The sequence below is a fragment of the Branchiostoma floridae genome, chromosome 8, assembly GCF_000003815.2.
Source record: "Branchiostoma floridae strain S238N-H82 chromosome 8, Bfl_VNyyK, whole genome shotgun sequence".
Lineage (NCBI taxonomy): Eukaryota > Metazoa > Chordata > Leptocardii > Amphioxiformes > Branchiostomatidae > Branchiostoma > Branchiostoma floridae.
The window spans coordinates 12,629,637-12,648,023 of NC_049986.1; the positions used below are offsets into that span (position 1 = coordinate 12,629,637).

The 18,387-nt window shown below is 44.2% G+C and overlaps 3 protein-coding genes across 4 annotated transcripts in view; 2 read left to right on the top strand and 1 right to left on the bottom strand.

Annotated features, from left to right (window-relative positions):
* Positions 1 to 382: 382 nt before the first annotated feature.
* LOC118421596 lies at positions 383 to 7,539 on the bottom strand. Its single transcript, XM_035828944.1, has 5 exons — positions 7,360 to 7,539; positions 6,814 to 6,922; positions 1,509 to 1,663; positions 904 to 993; positions 383 to 627 (listed from the first exon to the last, which is right to left on the bottom strand). Exons 1-5 carry the CDS (start codon positions 7,441 to 7,443, stop codon positions 499 to 501), a joined length of 567 nt encoding a protein of 188 aa, XP_035684837.1. The 5' UTR covers positions 7,444 to 7,539; the 3' UTR covers positions 383 to 498.
* Positions 7,540 to 8,242: 703 nt separating this feature from the next.
* LOC118421667 lies at positions 8,243 to 13,392 on the top strand. The gene is made up of 8 exons (XM_035829113.1): positions 8,243 to 8,399; positions 10,003 to 10,088; positions 10,352 to 10,543; positions 10,664 to 10,704; positions 11,093 to 11,210; positions 12,007 to 12,152; positions 12,487 to 12,576; positions 12,906 to 13,392. Exons 1-8 carry the CDS (start codon positions 8,395 to 8,397, stop codon positions 13,029 to 13,031), a joined length of 804 nt encoding a protein of 267 aa, XP_035685006.1. The 5' UTR covers positions 8,243 to 8,394; the 3' UTR covers positions 13,032 to 13,392.
* Positions 13,393 to 14,371: 979 nt separating this feature from the next.
* Positions 14,372 to 18,387, top strand: part of LOC118421666 — a 5,005-nt gene continuing 989 nt past the window's right edge. For both annotated transcript variants that reach the window (XM_035829110.1, XM_035829112.1), the window contains exons 1-7: positions 14,372 to 14,576; positions 16,094 to 16,179; positions 16,442 to 16,633; positions 16,782 to 16,822; positions 17,152 to 17,269; positions 17,706 to 17,851; positions 18,170 to 18,259. In XM_035829110.1, coding sequence (XP_035685003.1) covers positions 14,572 to 14,576; positions 16,094 to 16,179; positions 16,442 to 16,633; positions 16,782 to 16,822; positions 17,152 to 17,269; positions 17,706 to 17,851; positions 18,170 to 18,259 — 678 coding nt within the window. In that variant the 5' untranslated portion in view covers positions 14,372 to 14,571. The remainder of the gene's footprint in view (positions 14,577 to 16,093; positions 16,180 to 16,441; positions 16,634 to 16,781; positions 16,823 to 17,151; positions 17,270 to 17,705; positions 17,852 to 18,169; positions 18,260 to 18,387) is intronic.

The window sequence follows — 18,387 nt, forward strand, 5'->3', positions numbered from 1 at the left end:
ATGACAAACTAACTGTTTTAAGAAGAATCTGTCGGATTTGCCATCAAACATCTTTTACGAAGCTATTTGTCTTTTACGTTGAAAACTTACTGTATGTTTTGTTATCATTTGAGGAGTCTGAAGCGCTGTCATGGTGGACGTGAGATTCTCATTCTCACCCATGCGACACTTGCCTAGAAGTTCAAGTGAATAAGGTCCCCTATCATACAGAGGTTATCATATGTGATAAGTGCATCAATTCCATAATAAAAAAGGTGGTCACGCTTAAAAAAGACAAAGGAAACAAACAGAAACATCTGTGCTCGTTATTCAATATCCGTTAATAATGACGGTGCTTAATTATCAAAGCAAAATCAACATTACACAATGACAAGAAAGGAAGTGATATTGATAGTCGACGTCGTTTATTGATCGCGTGTTCAAAATGTCTCATAATATTGAATCATTATTTCATCTCTCATGCAAGTACACCTGCAGTGATGACGTCATCTGAATGCCTTAATAAGGCATGACGGTGCAGCCGGAGTCCAGGTAGTTCATGAGCCGGTTGACGAAGTGGTGACAGTTGTTGGTGAAAAGGTTGTAGGTGCCGTAGCGAGCCTTGAAATCACGCGTGAACTGCTCAGCCTAGCAAATTTAACGTTGATGGAATAAAAGCCAGTTAGAAATAGAAATGAACAAGTGGGCATTTTACTTGCACATTTGTAACGATATATGTGGATGTATGATTTGGTTCCAATATTACTGTTTACTGTTATCAGTAAATTTGTTGGTATTTACAAACCCGGTATCGATGCACTCGAGGGAAACTTGCAATTTGATCGCACGACTATGTCAATTTTTTTAACAGTCTCTTATGAACCATGAACATGCAGAACGAATTTGACGCATTATCTCTCTTACCTGCTCTCGGGTGCAAGTGCTGTAACCGGCCACATAACCCGCCCAAAGGATCTGGCAGTCGGACGGACAGCGGTGGCCTTCCCACGCCACCTGTCGAAAGCATCATAAACCGCAGCGGTAGGTCATATATAAAATAGCATTTCTTAACAGTCAGACATGCAATCACATGATATGAAAGAGTTACGACGTTATTTACGCAAAAGCTCTCGTAAATTGATTGGTACCGTGTGAAGTTTCATGTGTTGATGACAGGACATGTGGATACCATATTGAAGGCAGCAGTATTTCTAATTTTGCATCGGAAACACGGAATCGGGAACGAATTCACCGAGGTATTAACGTCATCCGTTTCAAGCATGTAGCTCCTTTTTTTTACGAAATAGAGACAGAGGCGCAAGGAAGACTCGAAGATGCTCGAGTAAGATCTAGACTGAGTGTACGAGAGAGAGAGAGAGAGAGAGAGAAACTGAATCGGCAGTTTTTCTGCTAGGTCAATTGGACTGCAAACCTATTTTGAGCAATTCAAATTAGTTTGCACTCCTTTTGCCCAGGCTTTTTTTATTGATTCACCATTAAGTTTTCTCAACCTACTCTTTACGACGTACCTTATTCTCCCAGTCGTCTGCCCCGACACCCCACTCGAAGACCTCCCCGCGGAACAGCAGGACGCGGTGTACGGTACACAGGGTGCACACCTCGTTCACGTCACGGCGTCGGCGGAACAGGGGGGTCGTGCCGTGGAAGAACGGGGCGGAGGCGACTGTATTTAAAGATAGAGCACAAAACATCGAGAAAGTCATGGTATTTAAATTTAATACAGAAACACTAAGGTTTAGACTATACGGAGAAGTTTCCTAGTAAAGTACCATATTGCTGCACCGTACCGTGCATTCTACTCTCGACTAAATTAAACATGAACATATTCATCAGATGAGAACATATGGAGACATTACTACTAGAACTAGTATTTCATGGTCGGTTCTCCATTTGTCTTGTACATAGACTAATGTTCTAGTTTTATTGCGACCTTGATTCCTAAGGCATTGGGAAAACGGGGGGAGTGCCCTATCTGAGAAAAATTTCATCTTGTAATTTTTATTAATTAATCGCAAACTGTATCTGTCTTTGTGCGGCCCGTTTGCCCTTTGACCCGGAACACGTGAGAGTGACGTCACTTGAAGTTTGCTGGGCAGGCGGGTAGCACGTTTCTTCTCTTCTCCCTTTTCATAGTTTCTGTTCTCTCGGATTTGCTCGTATGGAGTCTGATTTTGTGCAAGAGACGTCGGGACGTCACTGAGGAGCGTGTCGACTCCCAGTGAGAGGCCGTCCAGGTTCATACGGCCGCGGGAACTGCAAGTTTGAGCGACGAGAAGGTCCATCGGATGAAGAGTTTCAAGCAGCAGCGGGGCAGCTCTCACGTTGAGGAGAAGTTGCGGTTTCCTGCGGGACAATCACAGCAAAGTTTCCGACCTGGTGCGAGCGGTCTGGTCGGACAGCATCTGACATTCGCGATCTCAGAAGTCCCGGGGTCAATCAAGGAAGTAGATAAAGCGCGGGACGAGTTGTTGGATCCACATACCAGCCGTGGGAAACCACCCAGGAGCAAGCGTTACGAGGATCGCGGCTCCGTTTCAAGTTTGTCGCAGTCAGACAGCACGGAGTCAGATTTCATGAGAAAACCCGGGAGGCGCCAACGACGCAGGGGGTCGCGCGGGAAGAGTTGCAAGATGAAAGGGGAACGTGTCTCTTCAAAACTTTCCATATCACGCCGGCGCTGTGATAGCTATGATTCGGGCACTTCGGGTATGTCTGATGATTCACGTTCTACTAAGCGCCACCGACGCCGGGCAGGTAAGAGCGGTCGAATTCGTACTATTGATGATTCGGGCACCCGTCATGTCAAACTTGATTGGCCACAACCTATGGTGCACTTCTCAGGATATGGAAATAAAGGGGGCGTGGTTTGTGATCAGTTATCATTGCTAATGTTTGTGCGCGGCTTTCTGAAGAATGTTCTTTATTCGGTCCGGGTTTCGGTTGACGCAGAGCATCAGTTAGTTCATCTGGCAGACCTTACGTTCGATGCTGTGAACTATGACTGGAAGTTGGTTCGGGAAGTCCACGCATCTTTACTATACGGGGTAGGGTATGGATCGCTCACGTGGGGTAGCCGCGGCACCTTTGATGCCATCAGAGAGAGCCACTACCGGACACAAGCTGGCGCCGCTCGTGGCAACATGTCCGACATCCGAGCACCACATCCGAATCAGGATTGCCAGTACAAACCCCGGCCATTTGGCGGCTCCACAGACAGAACAAACCACAACTCCGGAGACACCGCCCACCTCTCCCAGGGACTCGGTCCTTCACGCGAACTTTCACAAGATGATCAAGTTACATGAAGAGTTCGCGACACACGGTAATCTTCACAATTTTATCGGCGCACTTAGGCCAGTACTTGTGAAATCAAAGCTAAAAATATATACTTGGAGAACGTTACTCGAGAATTATGAACACAGACATACTAATAATTGATATTTGGAATTCGTATTTTATAACAAGATTCCGTCAGAGCTGTTTAATCCAACTTTAGTTTTGCAACATATGAATCACTACGTGACATTCAGTCTCTCATTGGTAGGCTCGACATTGTGCCACCTGGGCGGTTGTTTATATCTCGAATGTTGAAGCTATTGCGTTCATTACTGCGGAATCACCACAGTCTGCGGTTGTCACGGGACTTCCGATCGGGCTTTCTGTGGTGGCAAAGAGTCATGGACACATACAACGGTGTATCGATGATGGTTCCCGACGTTTGTAGCTATCCGGACGAGTTGGTTATGACTGATGCTGGTGCCACGGGGTGCGGCAGATTTCGCGACTCGGGACAGTTCTTCTGTTTACGTGTTGAAGTCGGACGTGATCGGGATCTGCAGCCGTGCTAGTTATACCGTGATAACCTGACCTGACGTGCGTTTACGTGTTGAAGACGGACGTGATCGTGATCTACAACACTGTGCTAGTTATACCGTGATAACATGGCCTGATGTGTGTTTACTTGTTGAACTCGGACGTGATCGGGATCTACAAGACTGTGCTAATTATACTGTGATAACATGGCCTGATGTGTGTTTACGTTTTGAACTCGGACGTGATCGGGATCTACAAGACTGTGCTAATTATACTGTGATAACATGGCCTGATGTGTGTTTACGTGTTGAAGACGGACGTGATCGTGATCTACAACACTGTGCTAGTTATACCGTGATAACATGGCCTGATGTGTGTTTAAGTGTTGAACTCGGACGTGATCGGGATCTACAAGACTGTGCTAATTATACTGTGATAACATGGCCTGATGTGTGTTTACGTTTTGAACTCGGACGTGATCGGGATCTACAAGACTGTGCTAATTATACTGTGATAACATGGCCTGATGTGTGTTTACGTGTTGGACTCGAACGGGATCCGGATCTACAACACTGTGCTAGTTATACCGTGATAACCTGGCCTGACACGTGTTTATTTGTTGACCCCGGGCGTGAACGGGATCTACAACACTGTGCTAGTTAGACCGTGATAACCTGGCCTGACATGTGTTTATGTGTTGACCCCGGGCGTGAACGGGATCTGCAACACTGTGCTAGGGAGCTGTACCGTGATAACCTGGCCTGACAATAGTGAGATTAGTGACATGTGTTCATGTTTTGACCCCGGGCGTGAACGGGATCTACAACACTGTGCTAGTTATACCGTGATAACCTGGCCTGACATGTGTTTATGTGTTGACCCCGGGCGTGAACGGGATCCACAACACTGTGATAGTTATACCGTGATAACCTGGCCTGACATGTGACATGTGTTTATGTGTTGACCCCGGGCGTGAACGGGATCCACAACACTGTGATAGTTATACCGTGATAACCTGGCCTGACATGTGTTTATGCGGTGACCTCGGGCGTGAACGGGATCTGCAACACTGTGCTAGGGAGCTGTACCGTGATAACCTGGCCTGGCGTGTGTTTATGTGTTGACCTCGGGCGTGAACGGGATCTTCAACACTGTGATAGGGAGCTGTACCATGATAACATGGCCTGACGTGTGTTTACGTGTTTAACTCGGACGTGATCGGGATCGCGGCAACACTATGCAAGTTATACCGTGATTACATGGCCGGACATGTGTTTGTAAACCTGTGGAACTCGGATGTGATTTGAATCTGCAACACTGTGCTAGGGAGCTGTGGTTGTTGGCAGCCACTTCTGCGTTCCAGGTTAATACCGCACATATTTAAGGCAGTCATAACCGACTTACAGATCACCTTCCCGATGACATCATTCGGATTATCATTCTGAGCAGTTCGACTTCGGACTAGAGTTGACATTCCGGTATTCCAGGAGAACTCCATCTTGGATTGCCCTTATCAATAGAATAGGTTTTAAGGTTTGTTTATTCTGTTGTGTTTATGGACTATGCCAGCTCAAATTGAGCTTGGACTACTATGTGTTCAGTAGGATTTGAGAAACAAACGGGACATACGCCTCGCCAGCAGTTGCCTTTCACACCGGAAGTCTTACTTAGGATTAAGTGCTCTCAGTTACCTCGGACTCATTTAGGCGACCACGTGGTCAGTGATATTAAGTTTTCCTTATGTTTCAGCGAAAATATTACTTTATGTCCAAATACGGTTTCGACCTTACTAAGCAGTTCACTTTAAATGGTTTGCAGTAAACAAGAATGTTGCTGATCAGAGCCAGGTGGTCTAAGACTTTACAATGTGCAGAGAGAGTGTTGTATGTTCCAGTAATGGAGATTAAGATGTCTCCCTTTTGTCCGGTATTATTATGGTGTCGCATGCGATCGGCGTTCCGAGGATCACCTACTGTATTAACAAGTTCTATTGAGTACCACGTTAGGTTTTGCTCTAATTTAGAAGGTTAAAGTATATTCATAAGTTGACGGCATTAGTCTGTATTTGCGACTTCCCTGAGTTACTAGCCTAAGGTTACGTTTGTGTTATAGAATGGTAACGTATATCCAGAGGAAGAAGATGCCTCATAGCGTCGTTGAAGACATTGCAGTGTTTTAGAGTAACCGTTTAGAGTATTAATCGTTTGGTAATATGTTCATAGTTAGTGGGGTGGTGGTGTTTTCTTGATTATTCGTTTTTAAGTGTGTCTATGATATTATTTCTTTTCTTTTAGCGGTTTGGCCTTTTATTTTGGTGTTTTTTCTCCGAAAAAGTTTTACTTGATTAAACTTTTTCCTTTTTCTGCCAAACCGTGTCTTTGTTTGAGTTTGTCCGATAATTTGAGAAAAATTTCATCTTGTAATTTTTATTAATTAATCGCAAACTGTATCTGTCTTTGTGCGGCCCGTTTGCCCTTTGACCCGGAACACGTGAGAGTGACGTCACTTGAAGTTTGCTGGGCAGGCGGGTAGCACGTTTCTTCTCTTCTCCCTTTTCACCCTCCTCCACCCCTCTCTCCGCCAAATGTTATTGAAGGTTAAGAATTTTATCATAATTGTTGATGTAGTATTAGTGCTGTGTTTTTTCTCCGAAAAAGTTTTACTTGATTAAACTTTTTCCTTTTTCTGCCAAACCGTGTCTTTGTTTGAGTTTGTCCGATAATTAGGTGTGTATGACATGTTCATCTTACTCTTTTAACGGCTCCTTGAACGGCTCTATCCAGACTCTCTTTATAATAGGATATCGGTAAAACCAACAAGATTTCAAAAACTTGAAAGGAAAATGATCAGTGTATCATGACAGTAGGATGATTCTCAAGATCGATGGTCTCTTACTAGTCTGATTAAATCTCACTTATAGCAGCCCGCCCAACATATCCACACAGGGGTCAGTTATAGCCCCGGACAGCAGAGTTTGTGTTACATCGAATAGTCTCTCACCGGAGTTGCTTGAGCTGGGATGGTCGGTGCATGACGTGTCCTGGTTCACTGTGGAGTCCTTGTTCTGGCTGCGAGCAGACGTGTCCAGCGGGTACGGCAGGATCCGCCCCTGGGAACATTAAAACACAGGCTGGTGCTTCAGTTAAGCTTGTGCACCATTATCTGGGGGGGGGGGGGGGGTCTTTGGGGGTAACCTATATCTGTTGTATCTAATAAGCACAGAGTATTTGGGGATATCAAGGCAGTGGACGGTGTTCTGAAACTAAAATATTTTTGAAAAGTTAGTTTGAAACTACCGGTACCGGCCGTCGACTTGATATCCATATACCGTTTTTAGATACAACGGATATATGTTACCCCACGGATAAAGGTGAACAGGCGTTACACATGAAAACGAGTAAAGACTGTGTGGTATGTTTGTTGCACGACTTATTATGCTTTCCCATACACTCCCGTGCACTAAATTCATACCACAGAAAGGAGACCAACGTACTACGCGCATTTGCAGGTAAGAACAATGATCCATACTACAAGACATTTGCCTACCTCACGAATACACTTGGTGTACTGCTGCCCTGTCGCCACAGATGAAGCAAGAGTGATTAGAAGGATTAACGTTGGAAACCCCATGTTTTTTCCTTGTTCTTTTTTCCGTACAAGTTCAAGCTATAGTATATACTCTTGACCGGTACAGACCAAGAACACATGTACAGGGGTGCCCGAGCTAGGGACGCTAGCGTCGAAGTTATATACAGGCAGTTAAGGCAATAAATCATGAATATTTATGGGATCGATAGACGTTCTGAGTACTTTAACTACAGCTTTATCAAAAATGTTTATCTGTATATTTTCATTGCTGTAATAAGACGCCTACCACCTGTTGTGTTCTCAAACTACATTAACTTATGATATATACTGACTACAGTAAAAAAGAAAGAAACAGAAAATATGCATCACACTTCAGAAAGAGAGAGACATCGAAACGCAGAAAAGGCCACTTAAAATCCACGAAACTACTCTCCAAGCATGCAGAAGAAAAACACGAACATCACTGGGGCTGAAACGTTGTCCCCTTCAGTTCTAGTTGGGTCCTGGTGGCTCTTATACAACTGAGCTCTAGAATTTATTTCACTAAACATTCATCCTTAAATGGACGAAAAGGAACCTATGGTGGTGCAACCAATGTTCACGTGTGCTATTGTCTCATATTTTTCGTGAAAGTGTTAAAATGTTCGCTTCTGCTTTTGATGTTTAAATCTTGAGGGGGCGGGTACAAGAGACAGGTGAATGCAGGCAATATCACCAGAAAACCTGTGGGGGAGCCCCGGTGTATTCGAGACAAAGAGACATTTAACATTTGTTCTCGGTAGTCATTATTATTCACAAACTGTTGAGGTTGAGTGGACTTCTGCGAATGAACTTCGTCTCTGCACACCGCACTGTGGTAAAATCCCAGACTTTTTTCAAGCCATTTCCTCAAGTGACGACTTGCTAAACTGTCCAAGTTCAGAGTCTGTTTTGTTTTTTCGTAGCTACCAAAATCTTTTACTGACAGGAACATAGCATCTACTCCAGCTCATCATGAAGTAAGTTGTTCATTGTTACTGTTATTGTGTTAGGACTATATTTTGATCGTAGGAAAGACATACTCTGCTGACGTAAGGTACCGCGTATGGACCTGCACTTGACATGGAACAAAACTTTGAGCAGGAAGTGGAAAAAAGTAACGTTAAGTAAAAGACTTTATGAGGCCCTGGGGCAGTGGGTCGTTAATATCCACCGTGTCTAGACCCATCTACCACCTTTTACCTCTCAGACCGAGGTAACGTACCCGTTTGTACACCTACTGGATGCACTGAAAGGCATGTACAGTTCCTTTCAGAATTGAGCTAAAGGACCAAACGCCTAGAAATGCCAGGAGTCGAACCTGTGAATTCTCGATCCGGTGTTCTCCGTCCCAGCCACTTGGCCATTCGACGCCATATGAGCAGGAAGTGGGCAATGGCTGATGAAAAAAGTTAACTCGTCAAAGCATACAAAAGTTTGTCAGATTTTACCTCTCTTGTTGTGTACTCTTCATACCTCGTTAAGTAAACATTGTAATCTGTAATGATAACAAACATTGCCACCGGGCCTATTCGCCATAGAAGGTTGCCGTCGGCATTTTATTTTCTGGGGATTTCTTCCTCCCACGCCCATATATACATTATCTCATGCTAAAACACAGCAATCTGCAGTGTTTACTCATCAACGCACACTGTATTTCACCCTCTTACATGTACATGTGTATTCCAGTACGTATTTAATCGGACTGTATGCCCGAAATCGAACCGTCCTCCAGCTTACTCAGCCATTCGACACCGTATGACCAGGAAGTGAGCGTAAGAAAAAATGGCTCTTTTCAAAAGAACGTAGCTCACAAAAACCGAGTGCTGAGACCTAGCAAAAAGACAATGTCGTGGACATTTCAAAACCTTTTTGTGTACAAAAGCATGTAAGCTTTCATTTGTGCCCGTTCTGGTGCGACACAAACAGTCTAGTTTATTTTGCAGAATTTCTACTTCGACATCTGCTCCAGATGATTAGCACACCATTGATTCTTGTTGGGATCGATAAAAAGAAGCGCGTTAACGTTTAGCTACCTGCTATCTGGTAATACTTTTTCTCTCTGGCCGAAACAGCTGAACTATATCGCATTGCATATATCCTAGATACAGTTCGAAACTGTGTCATTTCAAGTGCTAACGTACGAGTGAACTGAAGCGTTGATATAATATAGCTCTGCTTTGTCAAAGGTAGGTGGTTTCAAAATAGGGTGTATGTCCAGCGTGTGTAATGATTTGGGCGTGTATCAGATTTGTTGATTTGTTTTCTGGTCTCATTAAATCTGTTAACATCTGTATCAGTTGGAGTGTGAACATCAAGAACGCTAAAGCAATACAACCTTGTAAAACTTTTGTTCCGGAAGAAATGTTGCAAAGACGTATGGCCGAATTCCCAGGGCAAAATGACGGTTTATTTGATAGCTGGCTACTGCTGTAAAATACAGCCTTCCGGTACGTTCTGTCCCAAAGGCTAGAAGCTTAAGAGATGTTGCGTTACAAAACATAGGGTTAAGTGTTGGTGCATTCCAATGATGCAAAGGGTACTTTTGACGACTTCTGCTTGTACAATTCTTATCTTATGTAGGATCCAAGCGTGCCTGCTGCTGCTTGTTGTGTTCACCCTGGTTTGGCAGTCCGATGGGTGGTGGTGGGGCCGTCGCAGGCGAAGTAGTAAGTGTACACGAAATACTTCTTTCAGCGGTTTGCATTAGTCAAGGCTATTGACAGGGTGTCCCTGTCTTTTTTGCACTATTGGCAGGATGTCCCCTCCAATACACACGGTGTTCTTCAGTTAGCAGGAGGGGGTAGTCAGAACGGTGGGGTAAACGTTGTCTTTGTGCTGTTGAATGAATACGAACATGGAAAATTGCCCCAGCATTTCACTTTGAACTGCACAGAGAACATGTTTATCTACTTACCTTTCTCTCCATAAGGCTCGACGAACAACTGTCCTGGCCGTCCCGCCCTGCCCAGCTATGTTACCTGGTCGGGCTGCAGCGCCCCCTACAGGCACAGAGAGAAGTGCCGCTACAGGTGTCAGCCTGGCTACACCCGAGTGTCCGGCAGCACCACCAGGACATGTTCTAACGGAGTCTGGACAGGCTCCAGTCTCGTGTGTAGGAGAGGTACGGGTCTTTGGCACTATTGGTCTGGTTTTCAAGAACATTTTTAAATGGTGGCTAAAAATATTGCGTTCTTAATCTCCATACAAGTGATTCCAATCTTCATCTTATATTTGCATCCAGATCCCCGTCCAGCACCGACCTACAGTAAATGCATCGGCCAGGTATGGGAGGAAACCTCGTGTGTCATAAATATAATGATGGGTTTGAAAATTTGATGGTGTAAGAGGTTGCAGTATATGCATATATATATAGTTACGTCCATCTGTTTCTTTGGGACTGCAACAACATCTATTTGGCATGCAGTGGAATGTCCGTTGTCGTGGTTTCTTAAATTTCAATATTTCTATATTACAAGTGTACGAGTAATACCCCTGGGTAATTCCACGTTACAAGTGGCAATTTTCTAGAAAATGTCCCACATTTCTGTAGATGTGCCCTATGTAATACGGAATTACTGAACAAATTAAAGTTGATTGTGCTACCTTGAATCGCCTTTTCATTATTCTTGTTGATCATGAATTGAATTGTTTCGTTCTGTTTGCTTTGTAGACTCGCTCAAATGTCCAGTCTATTCCGCTGTACGGCCCACTGTCCGGCCCAAAGGGCTCTGGGCCAGTTGTCAACGGGGATACTTCCTGTAACAACCATCCACGCTCAAGCAACTCAGGTGATTTGAGTTTAGTCATTCTCGCATTGAAACATATAATATGTTTAAGTCTTATATTGGCCTCCTAGCGGCCTCCTGACCATGATTTTTGAATGGTAAATAAAATTTAGTTCTTAGCGTACGTAAGTTGGGCCTTCTAGAGTTGTTTGGAACTGCGCGGTAGGCTTTTATGATAGAAACTTTGGGAGATAACTCAAGCAGCGGCCACTGTTTTTGGCAAGTTGGCAGGGTTTTTAATTAGCCAGGGTAGCCCAAGTCAGTGTACCACACTGCTTTAAGCTAAGGGCACAACCTGTCGTACGTGCAACTGCGTGATGTCAACGTGCCAAAACATGGGAAACCGTTATAAGTGGTAAGTACCGCCTCCATACAAACTCGTACGGAATCCGACGAATTTCGGAGCACGCAGGCACGCCGTAGAACTTTTACGTGCAGGCAGAACTTTGTCTGTCATCGGGCTGCGTTGAGACGTACTCCCTCTCCTGCTCTTCCTATTCCTTCCCCACGTTTTCAGAAAACGTAATACCTCCAAAAAAACGTACGGACAAAAAGAACGTGCGGCGGGTTGTGCCCAAGGCCTTAGCTTTACAGTGGGGTCCCTAGAGAACACATACATGTGACATCAACACATACATAACATAGAAATATATATATACAAAACAGACCAGGTCGTGGAACTCTAGCCGGTCAAGTTGATTTTATTATTTCATTCTTTATAACTATAGTGTAGATACAAAGCTGCGCATATAAAACGTGCATCAGGTAGTTTCAGTAGATTGTTCACATGTCCATCCAGCTGGATCCGCCCCGTTCTTACACGGCAGGTCCCCCTTGTTCCGCCGCCGCCGCCGTGGTGTGAGGCCGGTGTTCCAGTGGAGCCCCGTTCACCGCGTCCTGCTGTTCCGCGGCGAGGTCTTCGAGTGGGGCGTCGGCTCCAAAAAGGTATAGAAATATGCGGAGTTTTTGCATGTCTCTCTCCTGTGACAACTGCTTGAATTTCCATCCGGTTTATGACAGATAAGTACATTCGTTCCATTGTCAAGTTATTCATGTACCTATATTGTTATATTCCCATTTCAGTTCTTTGTTCTAAGCATGTTCCAAGAATATATCCCATTATATGCTATAACACACGCCATGTTGGAATCCTCACTCCTACGACATGGTCTCAAACCACGTTTTACAGTTGTCTACCTTTCGCCACATAATGCTTGGTTTTGATACATTGAGGTTATTGGCCTATCGCTAACACTGCTATTCCTGAAAAAACCGATAGGAGTCGTGGGAAGGCCTGCGTTGTCCGTCTGATTGCGCTGTCACATGGAGGAAGTCCGCGGCAGGATACAGCACCTGCACCCGAGAACAGGTATGATAAACTGACTACTGCTGTTTCCCCGTATAGTCAGTTAATACGTGCATTGATTAAGACAATTCTCCATGTATGGTTTAGTAGTAGTCCACTATGTTCTGCTGCTGCAGTGGTCTGGACACTCATGCATGTATGGTTTAACACGTTTCATGTAACTCTTATTGTTCTAAACTACACTTAAGATAACGGCATAGACATATATGTTGTTCATGATGATTGGTGTACAGTACAAATCTCTGTGGAGGGTTTAGAGAGAGAAATAAAAAAAGTAACTAAAAGCTATTCCTTTTATCTGTCTCGCTTAAATGTACGTTGCCTCCATACAGGCCGAGTTCTTCGCCCGAGAGTACAAGTCTCGCTATGGGTCATACAGACTGTTCACCAACAACTGCCATTTCTTCGTCAACCGCCTGATGAGGTACCTGGACTCGGGCTGCACCAGAATGCCGTAGGGAGTCGGGAGACTTCGGCATTCTTCGGCACGTTTTGGCCCGACAGTATCGTGTTTCAGACGCTGATGTTTGCACTTAGAATATGCAAACAAGAGTCCGCAAGAATGCCAGATACAATACTTATAAGTTCATTATTCTATTTTGTGCTCAAAACACAAGGCAAGTAGATAAGACCCAATTTGTATGCAGAGGAATATATAATTGAGCAGGAGAAACCTTCAACAATGACAATTGTCATAACGCTAGCGTGTGTCTGAAGTTAGGAACTTTTTAAACTTTTCCTTACTAATCTAGTTAGCCTGAGTACCATTCTCCGTAGTGACCACTGGCTCACTACTTTCGCTTGAGTACCATTCTCCGTAGTGACCACTGGCTCACTACTTTCGCTTGAGTACCATTCTCCGTAGTGACCACTGGCTCACTACTTTCGCTTGAGTACCATCCTCCGTAGTGACCACTGGCTCACTACTTTCGCTTGAGTATCATCCTCCGTAGTGACCACTGGCTCACTACTTTCGCTTGAGTACCATCCTCCGTAGTGACCACTGGCTCACTACTTTCGCTTGAGTATCATCCTCCGTAGTGACCACTGGCTCACTACTTTCGCTTGAGTACCATCCTCCGTAGTTACCGCTGGCTCACTACTTTCGCTTGAGTATCATCCTCCGTAGTGACCACTGGCTCACTACTTTCGCTTGAGTATTAAGCCAGCGGTCACTACGGAGGATGGTACTCAGGCTATAATCTCGTTCCGTCGAACGCTAGACTGAACTGCGTTCATTACGTGTAAAGATTGTGATACATTCTGGGGTGACTACATTTTTCTATGGATTGAATAAACTTTTGTTATCCATCGTGATGTGTCTTGGATATCATACAAGCTTGTTTATGTCCTAATAGCGAACTTTATTTTTATGCTAGTAGTCAATGTTTGATAAAAACGACGAAATACTTGGTAAAAATTTAGTGCCATACAAACATGTGACCATTACCACTACATTACAACAAGAGTTCAGAGACCTCATACCTGCATGAAATATACAGTTTTTTGTAAATTTCTTGTATTACCTTGTCTCATTGATTTTGCAAATACCACTGTAGTGGTTTAAAATATCTCTACCAAAACCACTAAATGATCTCTACCTTAAGCAGACGAAAAACAACCTACGGTGGTGCAACTAATGTTTACGTGTACTATTTTCTTGTACTTTTCATGAAAGTGTTAAATAAAAAGCTTCTACTTCTGATGTTTAAATCTTGAGAGGGGTGTAAGTCCTTGCAGGTACTGTCAACAGAAACAGTGGAGCCCCGGGGTATCCGAGACAAAGAGACATTTGACATTTGTTCTCAGTAGTCATTGATATTCAGAAATTGTTCAGGTTGACTGAACTTCGTCTCTGTACACCACTCTGATGAAATCCAAGACTTTTGTTCTAATCATTTTGTGACGACTTGCTGACCTGTCCAGCTTCAGTGTCCGTCTCCTCGAAACGACAGGAATCTTTTACTGACAGGAACATAGCGTCTACTCCAGCTCGTCATGAAGTAAGTTGTTCTGTTCAGTGTTTATGCAAGGAGTTGGTGAAAGCTCCTTGGTTTGTGTTACGACCATATTTTGAAAGTAGACAAGGCATACTCTACTGGTGACAAGCAGTAGCAAGGTACCGTTTAGACCTATACTGATATTGAACAAAATCTGAGCAGGAAGTGGAAAAAGTAGTCTTTTTGTCGCCGAGGGGAAGCAGGAAATGGTTCAGAAAAATGGCTCGGCTCAACAGAACGATGCCCAGTAAGTGTTGTGACCGAGCAAAAGACCATATTTCATGGACACATTTCATGTGACCGAGCAAAAGACCATATTTCATGGACAAAACGCATGTAAGCTTTTATTTTGTGCCTCTTTCTCGTCCACACAAGCGTCTGTTTTTATTCCGCATCGACGTCAGCCCCTTCTAGTTTCCAACTGCTGTACACTGACACTGTTTGTAGCCAAGGTTTGTAGCCTTTCGTGATACATGCAATTAGCCCACGGGCAAGAACTTGCAATAATCTTTTATTTATCTATTATAAAACCACGTCATCGTTCTCCGGGTAGATGTTTGGTGGACAAAATTTTATGATACATTTCTACAAAACCCAGCTGGTCAGAAAACTTTAAAATTGTCGTCCATCCAGACATCTGCTCACCATGACCTATGACATCCATTCTTGGTGAGATAGAAGCGCGTCATGTCAAGCTCCAGGCTAGCTGGTGATAAATATTAACCCCGGTTGAACTATCACAATGCACATCACAGACAGTTCGAAAGTGGTCTTTCTAGTGCTGACGTATGAATGAACCGAAGCGTTAATATTTCTGTGCTTCGTCAGAGACAAATGGGTTTCATCAATACAAAATATGGCGTGTGTCCAATGTGCTTTAAGCTAAGTGCACAACCGGTCGTACGTACAATTTGTCCGTACGTTTTTTTGGGAGGCCACGTCCGCCACATATTTCTGAAAACGTTCAGACTGTACAGGGCAGGCGTGTCGCCTGTACTGGCACGTACGGGGGCGAATCCGCAGCCCGGTGGCACACAAAGTTTTGCCTGCACGTGAAATTCTACAGCGTGTCTGCGTGCTCCAAAATCCGTCGGATTCCTTACGTGTTCGTACGGAGGCGGTACTTACCACTTACGGATCCCAAAAGATTGCCCACGTTTTGGCACGTAGACCGGACGTATTTGCACGTACGGCGGGTTGTGCCCTTAGCTTTATGCGTATACGTAGGCGTACGAGTGTTTTGGTCACAACTCGTCACGGACACTAAGGGACACTATCTTTAAACGTTTGTTCTAGAAGATATGTTGCGATAAATTTAACATACACACATAGCCGGATCCCCTGGCCCAGGACAAAATGGCGAGTAGCTGGTTACAAAATGACCGCTTAAAAACAGCCTTCCGCTTCTGCTATAGAAGACTAGAAGAGATTAAAAGAAGAACGAATTGTATATGGGTGTGTTTCATCGATACAAAGGGTAATTTTGACGTCTTTCACTGGTCCACTTTCTCATCTCATAGGCTCAGAGCGTGCCTGCTTCTGCTTGTTGTGTTCACCCTGGTTTGGCAGTCCGATGGGTGGTGGCGACGGCGTAGGAGGCGACGTAGTGAGTGTAATCAATTCAATAAACACGAAATATATTAATTTTGCATTGGCCTATAGCTAGGCTATCGACAAGGTGTTCAATAGCCACGGTGTTCTTCGTTTATCATGTTATCAGAAAGGGGTACAATGTAGTTAAACGGTTGAGGGGGCATTGCTGTCTAGGTTATTAAATAAAGACGAACTTGGCCAGAGATATTAGCTTTAGCATTTCACTTTCAACTGCACAGAGAACATGTGTAACTACTTACCTGTCTCTTCGTAAGGCTCTACGAGGAATTGTCCTGGCCGTCCTGCCTTGCCCAACAATGTCACCTGGTCTGGCTGCAGCGCCCCCTACAGCCACAAGGAGAAGTGCAGGTACAGGTGTCAGCCAGGATACACCCGAGTGTCCGGTAGCACCACCAGGACATGTTCTAACGGAGTCTGGACAGGCTCTAGTCTCGTCTGTATGAGAGGTACGGACCTTTGGCACTATTCGTCTGGTTTACCCGTTTAAGGGACTCCAATGAACATCTTTAAATGCTGGCGAAAAAAAACATGTTGAGTTCTAAATCTCCATACAAGAGATTCTAATCTTCATCTTCTAAATTGTTTTGCACACAGCTCCCCGTCCAGCACCGACCTACAGAAAATGCATCGGCCAGGTATGGGAGGAAACCTCGCGTGTTACAATTAGTTTGGCTTTGATGGTGTAAGAGATTGCAGTATATTATGGATATATTTGTTCACCTGTTTCTTCAGGACTGCAACATCATCTATTTGGCATGCAGTGGTATGTCTGTTGTGGTGGATATTTTATATTATCCCTAGGTAAGTTTACATTATATGTGGCAATTTTCCAGAAAGTATCCCACATTTCTGGAGATGTACCACATGTAACACGGAATCAATGAACAAAGTTGATTGTGCTCATCTGAATTTCGTCACTCTTGCCGATCATGTATTGAATCGTTTCGTTCTGTGTGATTTGTAGACTCGCTCAAATGTCCAGTCTATTCCGCTGTACGGCCCACTGTCCGGCCAAAAGAGCTCTGGGCCAGTGGTCAACGGTGATACTTCCTGTAACAACCATCCACACTCAAGTAACTCAGGTGATTTGAGTTTAGTCATTCTCGCATTTATATTGAAACATTTCATATGGTCAAGTATTATATTGGCCTCCTAGTGGTTACCTGTTTGCACATTGTATTGCACTGCAGCAGGACCACTGAGAAAATGGTAGAGTAGCTAAGAGAAGATACTTTGGACAACATGTGGTATTTGGATAGACAAGATTATCAACCGATATGATACATTTGTACATGGATATGAGGACCTTATATAGTCAACGAGAAACCTTTATAATAGGTCGTGAAGCTAAGGTTCATATGATTCGGCGAATGTAAGGGGTGTGGAACTCTAGCTCGTCAAGTTGATCTTATCATCCCATTCTTTATTGCTAACGTTATAATGTAAATCCGAAGCTGCACATATAACTAATAAAACTTCATCAGGTAGTTTCAGGATATTGTTCATATACCCACCCAGCTGGATCTGCCCCGTTCTTCCACGGCACGTCCCCCTTGTCTCGCCGCCGCCGCCGTGCCGTGAGCGAGGTGTTCCAGTGGAGCATCGTTCACCGCGTCCTGCTCTTCCGCGGGGAGGTCTTCGAGTGGGGCGTCGGCTCCAAAAGGGTATAACGTTATGAATATATGCGGATTTTTTGTATGTCTCTCTTCTGTAACCGCTGTTAACTTTCCATCCGATTTGTGACAGATAAGCGTACACATTCTTTCCATTCTCAAATTATACACGTACCTATAATGTAATATTCATATTTTATTTCATATCCTATAACACACACTATGTTGGACTACTCACCCCTCCTACGAACATACTCCCAAACCACGTTTACCTTTCTCGCCACGTAATGCTTGGTTTTGATACATTGTTTTTTTGAGTTCGAAGTAATGGACCACCGCTAATACTGCTTTTCCTGATGAAACCGACAGGAGTCGTGGGAAGGTCGGCGTTGCCCGTCTGACTGCGTCGTCTCCTGGACGAAGTCTGCGGCAGGGTACAGTACCTGCACCCGAGAACAGGTATGGAATAATGGCTACTGCTGTTTCCCGAATACTCAGTTCATCATGACGTGCAGTCAGATGATTCCTCATGTATGGTTTAACACATTTGATGTAACGTTCATAGTATTCTTCGAAACTTGTTGAAT